We start from the raw sequence: 15,838 nt of genomic DNA on the forward strand, positions 1-15,838 counted from the left end.
TCTTACTCTGTAATACAGTTGGGCTCTGTTTAGTACTAAGTACAGAATTTGGTATAAATGTAGTATAGGATAAGTTAGAATTTAACTTAATTTTATTTCATACACTCAGGCAGTTTTTCTAGTTCTCTTTGTTAAGTAATCCATCCTTCTCCATTGACTTGTGATGTCTTCTTTATTGTATATTACGGGTTTTAAGTGTACTAAAATCTGTTTGGAAGCTATTTTTTTCTTTTCATCAACCTGTCAAATTTCATGCCAAAAACACTTTTTTTTTTGAGGGGGAGGGGCAGAGGGACAGGGAGAAAGAGAATCTCAAGCAGGCTCCATGCCCTGCGCAGAGCCTGACTTGGGCCTTGATCTCACAACCCTGAGATCATGACTTGAATCGAAATCGAGAGTGGGACGCTTAACCAACTGAGCCACCTAGGTGCTCCTAAACACTTTTAATTATTGTAGTTTTTTTTATGTTTTGATAACTAATAAGACAGATTTCATAACTTTCCTATTAAAACAGTTCTTGTAAGATTCTGCCCATTTAATCTTCCAGATTAATTTTTAATTGAAATACATTTGACATATAATATCATACAAATTAAAGATCTATGACATGTTAATTTTGTACATTTATATATTGTGATATGATTGCCATTGTAGTGATAACTGGCACCTCTATCACATTACTTAATTATCCTTTTTTTTTTTTAGTTCAAATAATTAAATTCTAGTCTCAGATTCTTTTAACTAAAAACAATTCTGTTGAGATTTTGATTGGAATTGCTCTAAACCTCAAAATTAATTTTATTCACTTCCTGATTTAACATATGAGTGCCTACCTTTGATTTACTCATCTCTGTAATAGGTAGCTAGCTGTCAGTTTTAATCAACACTTTCTTTAACAGCCTTCACAGTTTATTTGAAATTCAGCCTTTGGTAATTTGAAGTATCCTTTTGAGTCCAGTTGGGGAAAATTGTTTGCCTAACAAATCTTCTAAAATTAACTGTTCAAAGAGTTGTTTGTTTGTTTGTTTTTTCTGATGGTTTCTTCTGGGAATGATAAATAGGAAAATAATCCTTGGAATAACAACCTTTGATTAGAATCTTATCTTTCATTTGCGTTTGGTTTTTGTTGATTTATTTAGAAAAACCCAAGCATAGTCTGATTTGTAATCCTTTAAGGTATACATTCCTTCATCCGCCTAGCCCTTTGGTGGCTTACAAAATTGTTTCTTTTTCTTTGTAGTTTAGAAATGTTCACTGACTCTGCCTTGCTTAATTTTATAATCTCTAGCTTAATTTTGTTTGGTACTGCATCATCTTTCTCTGTCTCTGGCCTCTTTCTTTTTTTGTTTTGACTTTTTGCAATTACTTCTGTTGTTTTCAGCTTTATACCATCTGTTCTGTGTTTTGGAATCCTGATTATTGTACATGGGATCTCCTTGCTCTGTTCTCTAATTATTTAAAGCTCTATCCCATTTCTTGCATTTGCATAACGATTCTGTTCTCAAGGTATTTCATGAGTTTATTTACTTCTGTGGTTATCTGCAGTGTCATTTCTGCTTTGTACAGCTTCAGATGACATTCTTAATTCTTTCCATTTTCATTGCACTGAATTTGTTTTTTTCTTGAGCCATTCTTATTGAATATAAATGTTGTCTTTTTGACATCTCCTTAAGTTTCACCTTTACTTTAAACACTTACTGTTTTCAATCATTTCTTAATTTTTTTGAGATATTAGAAATGAATGAATTTTCATTTCAGCCATTGCTTTGTTTTCCTTTCCAAGATGATTTTGGTTACAGATTTGTTGTTGTTGTTGTTAATTAATTCATCTTTCATATTGATGAATTAAGATTTGCTGGCACTGAAAAATTTTCATGGTAGGTTATTGTAATTGGCATTTTAATGAGATTTGAAGGAAAGTAATTGCTGGTACTATGAATCCTTCTTCTAGCTTCCAGAAATTCCGTGTTGCATTCCTAGAACCTAATTTATATGATGCCTGATACATGACAGTGTGAAAATAGGTGATTAAACATTCTTTAACAATGGTGTTTTTCTTCTATTTTAGGGGCTTCACTGTGACTTTGCTTGCCTGATGTTTCAGTACTTAGTAAATAAGCCTTCAGAAGAAAGGGTCAGGGAGATCATTGTTAATGCTGTTGAAATTGAACAGGTAAACAAGGAAGCTTGTATGATTAGCACATCTCTTTTTCTCTGATGTTTGTACCATTATTATATTGGATTGACTCAGGAAATTGCCACTTGTAGGTCAAAGCAAATATCAGTAATTTTCAACCTGACAGTACCAACTGATGATGCACTGCAATTATCATGTCAGTTTATAATTTGGTTTGTAAGTAAATGTTATATGTTAAGCTTTTATGTATACTAAAATCTGTTTTGGAACTGTTTTTTTCTGTCTCATTGATCTGTCACATTCTATGTCATAGCAAACTTTTTGAATTATTTTAGCTTTAATTTTTTTTTTTTTTAAGATTTTCAGCTACTAAAGGGTAATGACAGTTTCTTGTTTGTTTTGTATTTTCAAAACTGAGCATGGTATCTAGCTTGAAGTATTCACTAAATGTTTATAGAATTAGTAAATCAATGAATTAGTGAATAGTAAAACTTAATAAATAGAATGTAAAAATCTCTAACTACAAAGATGTAGATGTTCCACTTAGGATTTTTTTATATATATATATCATTTGAAAGAACTAGTTTAAAAGTAAAATAAATTTTAAAAATTTTTTATTATGTTCGGTTAGCCACCATACAGCACATTGTTAGTTTTTGATATAGTGTTCAACAATTCCTTAGTTGTGTACAGCACCCAGTGCTCATCACAAACATGTCCTCCTTAATATCCATCACCCAGTTAGCTCATCCCCCCCACCCCCCTCCCTTATAACCCTCAGTTTGTTTCCTGGAGTCCAGAGTCTCTCATGGTTTGTCTCCCTCTCTGACTTCATCCCAGTTTTCCCTCCCTTCCCCTGTGGTCCTCCATGCTATTCCTTATGTTCCACGTATGAATGAAACCATATGATAATTGTCTTACGTTGCTTGCCTTATTTAGTAAAATAAAATTTTTAAACTCCTAAAAAAAAATACTGTATAGTTCAATAGCTGTGGTTTTCACATTGGGAAGGAGAAAAAGCATGAAATGCATTTTTGGTATTTTTAATCATTTTGAGAATTAAATTCAAATGCTTAATTTTTTTTTAATTTTTAAAAAGATTTTATTTATTAATTTTTGAAAGAAAGTAAGAGAGAGCACACAGATGGGGAAGTGGGACAGTGGGAGAAGCAGACTCCCCAATGAGGAGGGAGCCTGATGCGGGACTCGATTTGGGACTTGATCCCAGGATCCTAGGATCATGACCTGAGTTGAAGGCAGATGCTTGACTGATTAAGCCACCCAGGCACCCTAATGTGTTTATTTTTCCCCTATTAACATTTAACCACTGTCTTTCAATATAGTTGGAGTTCAATTTATCTCCTAACCCCCACATCCATTTTTATTTTTTTCTCTTTTTTTTTTTTTTAAGTCAGCATTATCATAAGCCTTTCTTTTGCTTTAGGTATTAATTTACTTATCATCACAGAGACTGTAGTCTCTGATGAGTTGTTTTTTTTTTTTAATATTTTATTTATTTGACAGACAGAGATCACAAGTAGGCAGAGAGGCAGGCAGAGAGAGAGGGGGAAGCAGGCTCCCTGCGGAGCAGAGAGCCCGATGCGGGGCTCGATCCCAGGACCCTGAGATCATGACCTGAGCCGAAGGCAGAGGCTTTAACCCACTGAGCCACCCAGGCGCCCCTTTTTCTCATTTTCTTTGCTAAGTGTTTCTATCTTTCCCAATTCCCTTCCATAACCATGTACCCAACAGTGATCATCTTTGGTGAATCTTTTTCCAGATATTTCAGAACAAAATACCTCATTTTTTCAAGGAGAAAGCCTATGAATTAAGGTCCTATAATGCTACCCTGTAAAATATCAGTAATTTGATAGTTTCAATTTACTTAGGCTATTTGAGAATATGAAATACTGTGAATAGTAATACCCCAAGCATTTTTAAACAAATAAACGTTGCCATGTTGAAAGAATCTACCCTAGTATACTTTCCTCAGGGACTTAGATGATTAAAAAATGAAAACCCTATTTTTATTTGGAAAATATGTATTTATTGTTCTATCTCTGTATTTTATTCTGTTTTTGTTAATATCTTAGGAGTTTTTAACAGAAGCCCTACCAGTTGGCCTCATTGGAATGAATTGTGTTTTGATGAAACAGTATATTGAGTTTGTAGCTGACAGATTACTTGTGGAACTTGGATTCTCAAAGGTAAGGTATTTAAAAATATATTAATATAAGCTAAAATGTTATACCAAGTAAGACCACTAAAATACTATATTTTATTGAAAGCATTTGTAACATACCTGTCTACTTTTAAAATGTGTGTGACAAGCCCTGTTTTGCATAAACAAATTGGTCTTGCGAAATCCTTTGGAACTTAGAATTCATAACAGAAGTAGGAGGCTGATAAATCTTATTAATTGAGCTCAATAAATTACTTATAATAATTGTAGGTATTTAATAGGATTATCTTTAAGTAAATCGGATTTATTATGTGTATATATGTTTACCCTCATAAATCCCCATGGATCGATATTGTAATTTTTATGTTAATATTTTTTAAAATATTTATTTATTTATTTTAGGGAGTGGGAGAGAGAGCTCAACTGCAGGAAAGGGCAGAGGAAAAGGGAGAGAGAGAGAGAATCCCCAAGCAGACTCCCCATTGAGCATGGAGGCCACATGGGGCTCAGTCCCAGGACCCTGAGAGCACGACCTGAGCTGAAGTCAAGAGTCTGCTTCTTTTTCTTTTTTAAAGATTGTATTTATTTATTTGACAGAGATCAGAAGTAGGCAGAGGGGCAGGCAGAGAGAGAAAAAGGAGGAAGCAAGCTCCCTGCTGAGCAGAGAGCCCGATGTGGGGCTCCATCCCAGGACCCTGGGATCATGACCTGAGCCGAAGGCAGAGGCTTTAACCCACTGAGCCACCCAGGCGCCCCAAGAATCTGCTTCTTAAGCGACTAAGCCGTCCAGGAGCCCCACATTTGTATTTCTTTTAAAGCCTATTTACCTTTTATTTGTTTAGTGAGATTAGTTCATCAGAAATTAATACTTTTTTTTTTATTTTTAAAAAGATTTATTTATTTGAGAGAGAGAGAGAGCTAGCGAGCGAGCTTGGTGGGGAGGGGCAGAGGGGGAGGGAAAGAATCTTAAGCAGACTCTAAGCCGAGAGCAGAGCACCACACAGGCTCCATCTCACCACCCTGAGATCACAACCTGAGCTGAAACTAAGGGTCAGATACTTAACCAACTGAGCTACCCAGACGCCCCTGAACTTTAAATATGAGTAGTTATTAGGAAGGCATTAACTGTCATAATTTGACCCTTTGAAGTCAGTTGTCTTAAAACTTATTTTTCATTTTGTTTATCAGAGATGATATACCTGAATATCATAAAGAGGTATCCTTCTCACATAGCAGATGGAGGCTGCAGCCAGTCTACCTGGGTTCCAATCCTGGTTCTGCCACTTTCTAGCTATAGGACCTCAAGCAAGTTGCTTAACCTCTTATCCCCACCTCTTCATCCATGAAAGGGAAATGAAATAATAATACTTACCACAAAAGATTGTTGATGAGTTGGTATACTTAAAGCACTTCGAATAGTATCAGACATACAGTAAATGCATACTAGGTGGTCATGTTGTCTTCACCGTAATTGGAACATTCATAGATCTTGACTATGTACTATATATGATGGTAATTAGAAATTAGAGGTTTTAACTTCTTACCATGGAAATGTGAGTTTACATTGTATTTAATGAGAAGCGTTATGAAATCCATGATGCTAGAGTAATCATTACCTTTCTCAGTAATGCATTTATATTCTGGTAACCACAGAAATACCATCATGAAAGAGCATGATAAGGCAAAGGTTTTTGTAAGATGAACTATAGTTTATTATTTTAGTTATAAAATTCTGTGTTGACTGATAATGAATGGAGAAGTCAAGATTATAATTGCATTAATATGATCTCTTAAATTTATAAACTATGTATTTTTAAAAATTGTATTTGTTCCTAAGTAATACCAATATTTTTGTTACAGGAAAATTAATTTCCTCACTTGAGCCTTAAAGAGAACTCAGTGTGCTTTAACTGACCACCATATCCTCACACTTTTACATCCATGTTCTCCTGCTTTTTAGAAAACTGTGGACTCCTGGGTCTAATTTTCCCTTTGGGAACTGGCTCACTGTAGATCTATAAAATATCCCGCCTACAGAAGAAAACCTAAACGTAGTATGAAACATCGTTTTTCCACAGGCCTTCAACAAAACTCAGTAAATCCCAAAAAGCAGAAATTATATAGACCTTTTAGATTTTAATGCAGTAAAAGTAGAAATTAACAATGAAAGATTGCCAAAAAATTCTGTCTACTTAGAAATTAAGAAGCTGTCCTTTAAAATGAGATTAAAATGAAAATATAAAGTAATAGAAAATGTGAACTAAATGATGATAGGGTTACTATATATCAAAACTTGTAGAATGTACCCAAATAGATCCTAAAAGGAAAAGTGATAGCCTTGAATGTGTAGACTAAGAAGACAAGACAGTTTAAAATACATGAACGACACTTTGAATTCAAGAAACTAGAAAAAGAACTGTTCCTATAATGACAGTTTTTAGCAAAATAAGAGATTACTTAAATTAACAAATGGTTGTCATTTATACAGAATTCTAAGTAGCCATTTAATGTTTTCAACTTCTCTTTTGGTTTGGGATTAGTCAACAAATGTTTTGAGTGCTTCAGTGGGTCAAAACAAGCCACTTAATTTATTTTTTGGTATTATAGAAATGTAGTTGACATACAGTGTGATATTAGTTTCAGGTGTGCAACTGACTGACGGTTCCGTACATTACCCAGTGCTCCCCATGATAAGTGTGGTTACCACTCGTCACCATACAGTGTTATTACAATAGTATTGACTATATTCCCTATGTTGTACTTTTCATCTCCAGGACTGACTTATTTTATAACTGAAAATTTGTACCTTTAATTCCCTTCACATATTTCACCCATCCTCCCTGCTCCCCCTCTCTGGCAGTCACCAGTTTGTTCTCTGTATTTATGAGTCTGTTTCTGGTTTTTTGTTTGCTTGTTTATATGTTTTGTTTTTCTTAGATTCCACATAGGAATGAAATCATATGGTATTTCTCTTTCTCTGACTTATTCCACTTATGGTAATTCCCTTTAGGTCCATCCATGTTGTCACAGATGGCAGGATCTCATTCATTTTTTTTTTTTTAAAGATTTTATTTATTTGAGAGAGAGCATGAGGAAGAGATCGGGAATGGGGGTGGGGAGGGCAGAGGGAGAGGAAGGAGCCGATTCTGCACTGAGCAGGGAGCCCCAAGGGCCGGACTCGATCCCTGGACCTGGGAATCATAACCTGAGCTGAAGGCAGACACTTAACCAACTGAGCCACCCAGGAGCCCGGATCTCATTCATTTTTATGCTGAGTAATATGTGTGTGTGTGTGTGTGTGTGCGCGCGCGTGCGCGCGTGTGTGTGTGTGTACACGTACATATTGTCTTCCTTATCCATTCTTCTGTTGATAGACCCTTGGGATATATTCACACATCTACTACTGTTGTAAATAATGCTGCAGTAAACGGAGGGATGCATATATCTTTTCAGATTTGTGTTTTTGTTTCCTTTGGGTAAATACTCTGTAGTGGAATTACTGGATCATATGGTATTTCTGTTTTTAAGTTTTCGAGGAACCTCCATATGGTTTTCACCAGTGGCTGCAACAGTTTACATTCTCCAGCTACAATGCCTGAGAGTTTCCCTTTTCTCCACATCCACACCAATGCTTGTTATTTCTTGTCTTTTTTTAAAAAACGTTTTTATTTAGTTATTAGAGAGAGAGAGAGAGAGAGAGAGAGCATGAGCAGGGGTTGGGGGTGCCCTGAGGAGGGACAGAGGGAGAAGGAGAAGCAGCCTCCCAACTGAGCAGGGAGCCTGATATGGGGCTCCATCCCAGGACCCTGGAATTATGACCTGAGCCAAAGGCAGGTGCTTAACCAACTGAGCCACGCAGGTCCCCTATTTCTGATCTTTTTGGTACTAAATACTGTGACAGGTGTGAGGTGATATCTCATTGTGGTATTGTTTTTGCATTTCCTTGATGACTAGTGAGTGATGTTGAGCATTTTTTCAAGTGTTGGTTGGCCATCTGATATCTTTTTTGGAAAAGTGTCTCGCTTCTCTGCCCATTTATCCCCCCTCTGGTGATTTTTAAAATCAGATGATTTGTTGTTTGGGTGTTGTGTACATTCTTTAGATGTTTTGGATATTAACCCTTTACTGGATACATCAAATATATAAAATATTTACAAATGTTTTCTCCCATTCTGTAGGTTGCCTTTTTGTTTTATTGATGGTCTCCTTTGCTGTAGTCTTAATAGTTTATTTTTGCTTTTGTTTCTCTTGCCTAAGGAAATATATATATGGTGGCTAAAGCCAAATTCCAAGACATTACTGCCCTTTTTTTTTTTTTAAGGAGTTTTATGGTTTCAGGTCTCACATTTAGATCTTTCTTCCATTTTGAGTTCATTTTTGTGTTTGGTGAAGGAAAGTAGTTCAGTTTCGTTCTATTGCATGCAGCTGTCCAGTTTTCCCAGCACTATTTATTGAAAAGACTATCTTTTCCTCATTATATATCCTTACCTCCTTTGTCGCAGATTAATTGAGCATATAAACATGGGTTAATTTCTTGACTCTTTCCTGTACTATTGATCAAATTATCTATTTTTTGTGCCAGTACCGTATTGTTTTGATTACCAAAGCTTTCTAGTATATCTTAAAATCTGAGATTGTGATACTTCCAGCTTTGCTTTTCTTTCTCAAGATTGCTTTAGCTATTCAGGGCCTTTTGTGGTTCCATACAATTTTTAGGATGATTCAAGTTATGTGAAAAATACATGCACTTAATTAACTTAGTCTTAGCTACCTTGTCCATGCCATGGGTGATTTATTTTTTAAATAAATTTTTTAAAAGATTTTATTTATTTATTTGACAGAGAGATAGCGAGAGAGGGAACACAAGCAGGAGGAGTGGGAGAGGGAGAAGCAGGCTTCCTGCTGATGTGGGGCTCAAGCCCAGGACCTTGGGATCATGACCTGAGCCAAAGGCAGACACTAAATGACTGAGCCACCCAGGCGCCCTGCCATAGATGATTTAAATCAGGTTTTTTGGAAGGCTCCAGTTTTAAAATGCAGTAAATCTATAACTATTGGTTCAGTGCTTTTTTTACTATATCCTGCTAGTTCAAATTTTCACTCCCTCTTAGCACATTATTTCTGACAGGCAATGTCATTGAATTCTGTGACTCAGCCACACACAACATTTGATCTTTTGTTGAAAAAAAAATATATGTATGTATATATATATATATGTATATGTAATATTTTATTAAGATACTAAGATTTTTATTAAGCTTCATTAAAAGTCACAGAGCATGCAATTTCCTGTATAGTATAGTTCAGTGGTTTTTAGTATATTCACAGAGTTGTACAACTGTCACAACAATCTGTTTCAGAGTATTTTTAGCACCCCACGAAGAAACTGTACCCATTAGCCATCAGCCAAATACTACTCTAAACCAAATTTTATTTATCCATTTATTGATGAACATTTCAGTAGTTTTGGCCATTAAGGATAATGCAAATAGGAACATTCACTTGTAAGTGTTTGTGTGGACAGTGTTTTCATTTCTCCGGGATATGTAACTACAAGTGAAATTGCTACGTCCTGTGGTAACTGTTTTTGATTATTAAGAGGAACTGCCAAACTGGTTTTCAAAGCAACTGCACCATTTTACATCCAGTAGTGTATGAGGGCTTGTTTCTGCGCATCTTCACCAACACCTCTGATGCATCTTTTTTGTTATAGCCGTCCTAGTGGGTGTGAAGTAGCATCACATTGCAGTCTTGATTCACATTCTCACTAATGACTAATGATTTTGAGCATCTTTCCATGTGTTTCTTGGCTTTTGCATACCTTCTTTAGAGAAATATCTGTTTGTCAATTCAGACCCTTTACCCATTTTTAATTGGGTTATTTGAATATATTCTTATCTGTGGTGTCCATAATCCCTGCTGGAATACTCCTAAATTTAAAAATCCTATTTTAGGGACACCTGGGTGGCTCAGTTGGTTGGGCGGCTGCCTTCGGCTCAGGTCATGATCCCAGGGTCCTGGGATGGAGTCCCACATCGGGCTCCTTGCTCAGCAGGGAGCCTGCTTCTCCCTCTGCCTCTGCCTGCCTCTCTGTCTGCCTGTGCTCACTCTCTGACAAATAAATAAATAAAATCTTTAAAAAAAAAAAAAATCCTATTTTATTGTCCCTCACGGATCATTGAAATGTTTCATGGTTTTTCATCAAGCTGTGACGCCAAGTCTGCTTCCTGAATTTAGAAGTAGTGGAAAAGCTTCTTGTTAACATATATTCCACTTTTTGGGGTGCCTGGGTGGCTCAGTGGGTTAAAGCCTCTGCCTTCGGCTCAGGTCATGCATGATCCCAGGGTTCTGGGTTCGAGCCCTGCATGGGGCTCTCTGCTCAGCGGGGAGCCTGCTTCCCTTCCTCTCTGCCTGCCTCTCTGCCTACTTGTGATCTCTGTCAAATAAATAAATAAAACCTAAAACAACACATATATTTCACTTTTTGTTTGGAGAAATCTATGGATAGCATTTATTCTCTTTTCTCATCACGGTTCCTTGACATCAATGGGTTAATTATGTTATAAACTAAGAAACATGCTAAGGTTCACAGTACATTTTTGGTAATTCAATCTTTTGTAGTATCATGTCTATGTGACCACCTAATGGTTATACCTGTGAAAAGGCCTCTAATGTCTATGGTGTATTGGATCTTTCAAGCTGCAAAAGCATTTTAGTTTGATTGGTATTAAATCTTTCATTTCTGCAGTAATAAATGTCTTCTTCCTACTTCTTAAAGAGATGCTAGTGTAGTTTCTTAAAGTTAGTAGGTGATCTCAATTGTGTTACAATTAATCAGCCTTGAGTGCCTCTAGGACCTTCTGGAATCATGGATCCTACAGGTGACTAGATAGGTGTTAGGAGACCTGAGCATGTTAGTTATCTGTTTGTCTTGTGGATATGATTTGGCTTCTTTTTTTTTTTTTTTAAGACTTTATTTATTTGACAGACAGAGATCACAAGTAGGCAGAGAGGCAGGCAGAGAGGCAGGCAGAGAGAGAGGAGGAAGCAGGCTCCCCATCGAGCAGAGAGCCCGACCCGGGGCTCGATCCCAGGACCCTGAGATCACGACCCGAGCCGAAAGCAGAGGCTTTAACCTACTGAGCCACCCAGGTGCCCCGTGATTTGGCTTCTTTAGAATGTCTAATAACATGTCTTTTCTTTTTAGGTTTTTCAGGCAGAAAATCCCTTTGATTTTATGGAAAACATTTCTTTGGAAGGGAAAACAAATTTCTTTGAGAAACGAGTGGCAGAGTATCAACGTTTTGCAGTCATGGCAGAAACCACAGATAACGTCTTCACCTTGGATGCAGATTTTTAAAACCCTTCCCATGTATAAACCTATCACTGGTAGATAGCAGTCTGTTTTTCTTTGTTTAAAGAAAACCCCACCAAACTTAAAGTACCTCCTTTAGGGAATAGAAGTTTGTTCAAGAGGAAATCTAAAACCGAACTTCAAATCAAGTTGGATTTATATAAATACGCTCTAATTTTCTTGTTGAACAACCAGCTTGTGACTTAAATGCTTTTGTTGTGTCACTAAAATATAAGATGGTACTATGTGGGGGTTAAGAGCAAGAAGTGAGGGGTCAGATACGAGTTCGACATTCTGCCCTTACTACTTGTGTGATTCTTGGTAAGTCAGTTAATCTCTCTAAATCTCAGTGTATGTATCTTTAAAGTGAATGTAATAGTAGGTCCTAAATATATCACATGGATATGAGGATTAAGCCACAAAATAAATGCTTAGCCAATATTACCACCACCACTATTACTATTATGACTTACTAATAGTGTTAATTATGGTGATGTTGTGATAAAATGCTCCCCTGTCCTCCAACTAATTGTGATTCTGGGTCTTAAGATCTAGATTAAATCTTTGTTTGAAACAATGTTTGAGGGAGAATACAAGGATTTCATTTAAGAGATTATAATTCTCATTAACTTGAGAATAACTTCTTTGGATTCCTCAGCATGTGGTAAAGGAAATTTAGTTCTTAGTTCCTTTGGGCAGGATACTTAGGAAGTGGAATTCAGGAGGTTATCCTGGCAGTTGACCTTGTAAGTAAAATGATTCTCCTCCTTTGGAAGTCGAAATGATCACTATTGCCAGACATAGTCCTGAAATGTTTAAAGCCCAGGTGAATTAGCTAGAATAGCATTTCCCAAAGAGTATTCTAAGAGCTGTTAGCCCCTCTAGATATTTTGAGGGGAAAGAAAAGGGATTCTGTGGTCAAATGAATCTGGGAAATGTTTATCTTCCCTTCCTCTTTAGAACATATAGTCAGTACATCAAGGATAGAGAAATTCTAAGTACATAAGCTTATTCCTCCCCCCGCCCCCGGACTTTCTTAATACAAATACAAATAGAAATTTTTCACCTGTTAACATCTCATCCAACTGGTGTTTCTCAGAACATAGCTTGGAAAAAGTTGGCCTTGAACCATTTTACACTTAGAGGAAGGAATTGGGGACTGAGTTCAGGAGAGCTGGTGGGGATTACTGACCCATTTGTATTTGTTCCAAGCTGAGTAATGCACCTGAGACTGACCTGAGCTGTGCTTCTTTAATACTCTTTAAACTCTTTTGTGCTGTTACAAGGTATAGCCCAAATAATGGAACTATGCCTCCTGCACAGCAGCAGATGGCAAGGGAGACAAAGGTCTCTGCAGACGCTGAGTGAGGAGAGGCCAGGAACCCCTCATTATCATTAGGAAGAATCAAGAAGTAGCCTGGGCCCCCAGAACAGTGTGGTTCTCCACTTACAGCAAATTTTTATAAAACTCTGCAACCTGGAATTTAGAGATTTTCACTTTGCCTAAATGTTTGCTTCATTTATTCCGCAGTGATCTAACTGACTTTGTAAAACTGGGAGTTCTCGAGCAGGTGCAAGAGGAGCGGGTCATAACTTCGTTAGGGAGAGGTCAGAAACTTGACATATTTCCGCCTATGACAATGCCATGTATTTGTTCAGTTTTTCAGTTTGTTCTGTGTTGCAGAGTTGGTCAGCTGTTTTTACGTCCTCTCAGGGGATCTCACAACAGCCTTGGGAGCTTGAAGAGCAGCTAGTATTGACATTTTACTAGTGGGAGAGAGTGAGGCTCAGAGAAGTTGAATGACTTGGCCAAGATCTGCTCATATAACTGTCCCTACGGTAGACTTCTTTTTTCTTAGAGATTATCATCTTTTTTGTGTTTAGTCCCTTACATCCGTCTTCATGTGATTTTGTCTGTTTCCTCATTCAAGTATCGTGTACTTTACTAAGGTGTTATATAAATTATTTAACTATATTCAGATAGCGTGTTCAAAGATGTGCCTACTACTATACTGAACACTGAACATTTAAAACGGACAATATCTGCAATCATATCAGAATGAAAGAAAAACATTTTCAGTGCATATTGCCTTTGTTTTGAATCCAGATCTTTCTCATAGGTAATGGCAGGTGCCTTAATATGAAGCTAATTTATAGTAGCAATAAACCTAATTCTATCAAGATGAAGAAGTTTTATTACTGAAATACTGGATTTTTAATACACTGGTTTATTATATTCGGTGTTCTAGATCCTTTTCCAGGCCTCCAGGTTGCATATTTATTTATTATGTTTAGTACTTTGGTTCTTAGTTCTTAAGGAATGAAGCAATTGTGGAATCTCTTTTTAATATTATCTTGCAAGTAAAGAAAAAAATTCAGAGTATGTTTACAACTTCTTTTTTAAATAGCACATTATTTAGATCATGGTTACAGTAGTCAAGTTCATTATTTAGGAATATAAAAACTGTAGTTCATGACAGATTGCAGTTATTAAACATATTTCATTGTAGTATGTAGAATCATGACTCGGAAAAACTTTGGAAGACAGACCCAGTGCTTTCAGATAAGTCTGTTCTGCTGTTCAGTTACATACAGTAATAAACAATTATTTTTACATACAAGCTTACTCGAGTCCTGTCTTCATTGTCTCATTTTGGAACATCAGATTTTTCTGCTGCTTTTTGTCATTTTGTTTTTTATTCATAAAAAAGTGATTACAGTTGACCCTTGAACAACATGGGAATTAGGGGCGCCAATCCCCCCCTCACAGTTGAAAATCTACATGTAGCCTTTGATTCCCCCCAAACTTAACTAATAGCCTCCTGTTGAGCAGAGGCCTTACCAATAACACAGTCAATTAACATGTATTTTGTGTGTAATATGTATGATATACTGTATTCTACAATAAAGTTAGCTAGAGAGGATAAAATGTTACTAAGAAAGTTGTAAGGAAGAGAAAATACACTTACAGTACTGTCCCCTATTGAAAAGAATCTGCATGTGAGTGGACCCATGCAGGTCAAACCCATGTTCTTCAAGGGTCAGCTGCTATGAGAAATCATAGCAGTTTGTGTATTTAAAAAATATTTGATATTCAGAATTTTGCATTTTACCTTTAAATATGCTAACATCAGTGTCATGGAATCCCCAAATTGCATTTGTACAGATTAAGCTAAGGGCTAAATGTCACTAACTGATTTTCAGTGATAAAGAAATCTGCTCTTGGGCTGCATGAAAGCCAGCTTAGTCCTATAATCAGGTTTATGTTTTTCCACTAAATTGAATTGGCAGCCAACTCAGGCACTCTTGCTCGGCGGAATCTATATGAGTGGCACAGAAGGGAAATCTGTGTATTTTTGTTTTTCCCACCCTTTAAATAATCTCCTTTTTAGACAATTACAAGTTTGCAGGAAAACTCGATATTCCTAGGGCCCTAGGAAGACAGGATTTAAGCCTTCAAATTTGGGGCTTAATTCTGTTAAGGAAAATATGGGTGAAAATGGAAAGATAGAGAATGGATGGTTTTTTGCTTGTTTGTTTTTTATACAGAGAAAAATATTACAATTCAGACTTCCTAAGTTCACAAGATCGTTAACTTGTGCATTTGACTCTTACAAATATGTCTTGATTTTTCCAAATGTAGGGTAGTTAAGCAAAATTACTCGGTATCTACTGTGTACGTAGAGAGCCTTATTAGATGTGGTGTACCTAAGTCTTTTTGCTTAAATACATTATGGTCCATCAAGCCAATCCTGCCTATTTAGGATTCGGGGGGTTTTTCCCAAAGAAATAAGTTCTTTTTTTTTTTTTTTTTGATTAGTGTGTTGAAATAAACTATATCATAGCTGCATCATTTTGTGTGTGTTCTTTTTAAGAGTATTCCTGATTTGCAACCAAAAGGACCCTGGGTAAAACAAAAATTGGCTCCTGGATATAAACAGTGATTGGAAAGAACCAGAGTGTTCAGGCATGTATCAAAGAGCTGGGAGCCCTGAGTTGGCTCCTTGGGTGGACCCTGAGAGCCAGTCTTCAGTGAAACTCAAGTGCTATTTAGAGGGCAGGGTGAAGAGTAGGAGAGGGAGGTACGGCTGAGATGTGAGTCTTAGAAGAGCAGCGTTGTTGTACATGAATGGGGTGTGCCTGGCCTGCATGGTCATCCAGCAAT

The 15,838-nt window shown here is 36.6% G+C and overlaps 1 protein-coding gene across 2 annotated transcripts in view; it reads left to right on the forward strand.

Moving 5' to 3' along the window:
- Positions 1 to 14,298, forward strand: part of RRM2B (ribonucleotide reductase regulatory TP53 inducible subunit M2B) — a 36,746-nt gene extending 22,448 nt beyond the window's left edge. For both annotated transcript variants that reach the window (XM_080800771.1, XM_080800772.1), the window contains exons 7-9: positions 2,069 to 2,173; positions 4,231 to 4,344; positions 11,527 to 14,298. In XM_080800771.1, coding sequence (XP_080656897.1) covers positions 2,069 to 2,173; positions 4,231 to 4,344; positions 11,527 to 11,679 — 372 coding nt within the window. In that variant the 3' untranslated portion in view covers positions 11,680 to 14,298. The remainder of the gene's footprint in view (positions 1 to 2,068; positions 2,174 to 4,230; positions 4,345 to 11,526) is intronic.
- Positions 14,299 to 15,838: the final 1,540 nt, after the last annotated feature.

The sequence above is a fragment of the Martes martes genome, assembly GCF_963455335.1.
Source record: "Martes martes genome assembly, chromosome: 4".
Lineage (NCBI taxonomy): Eukaryota > Metazoa > Chordata > Mammalia > Carnivora > Mustelidae > Martes > Martes martes.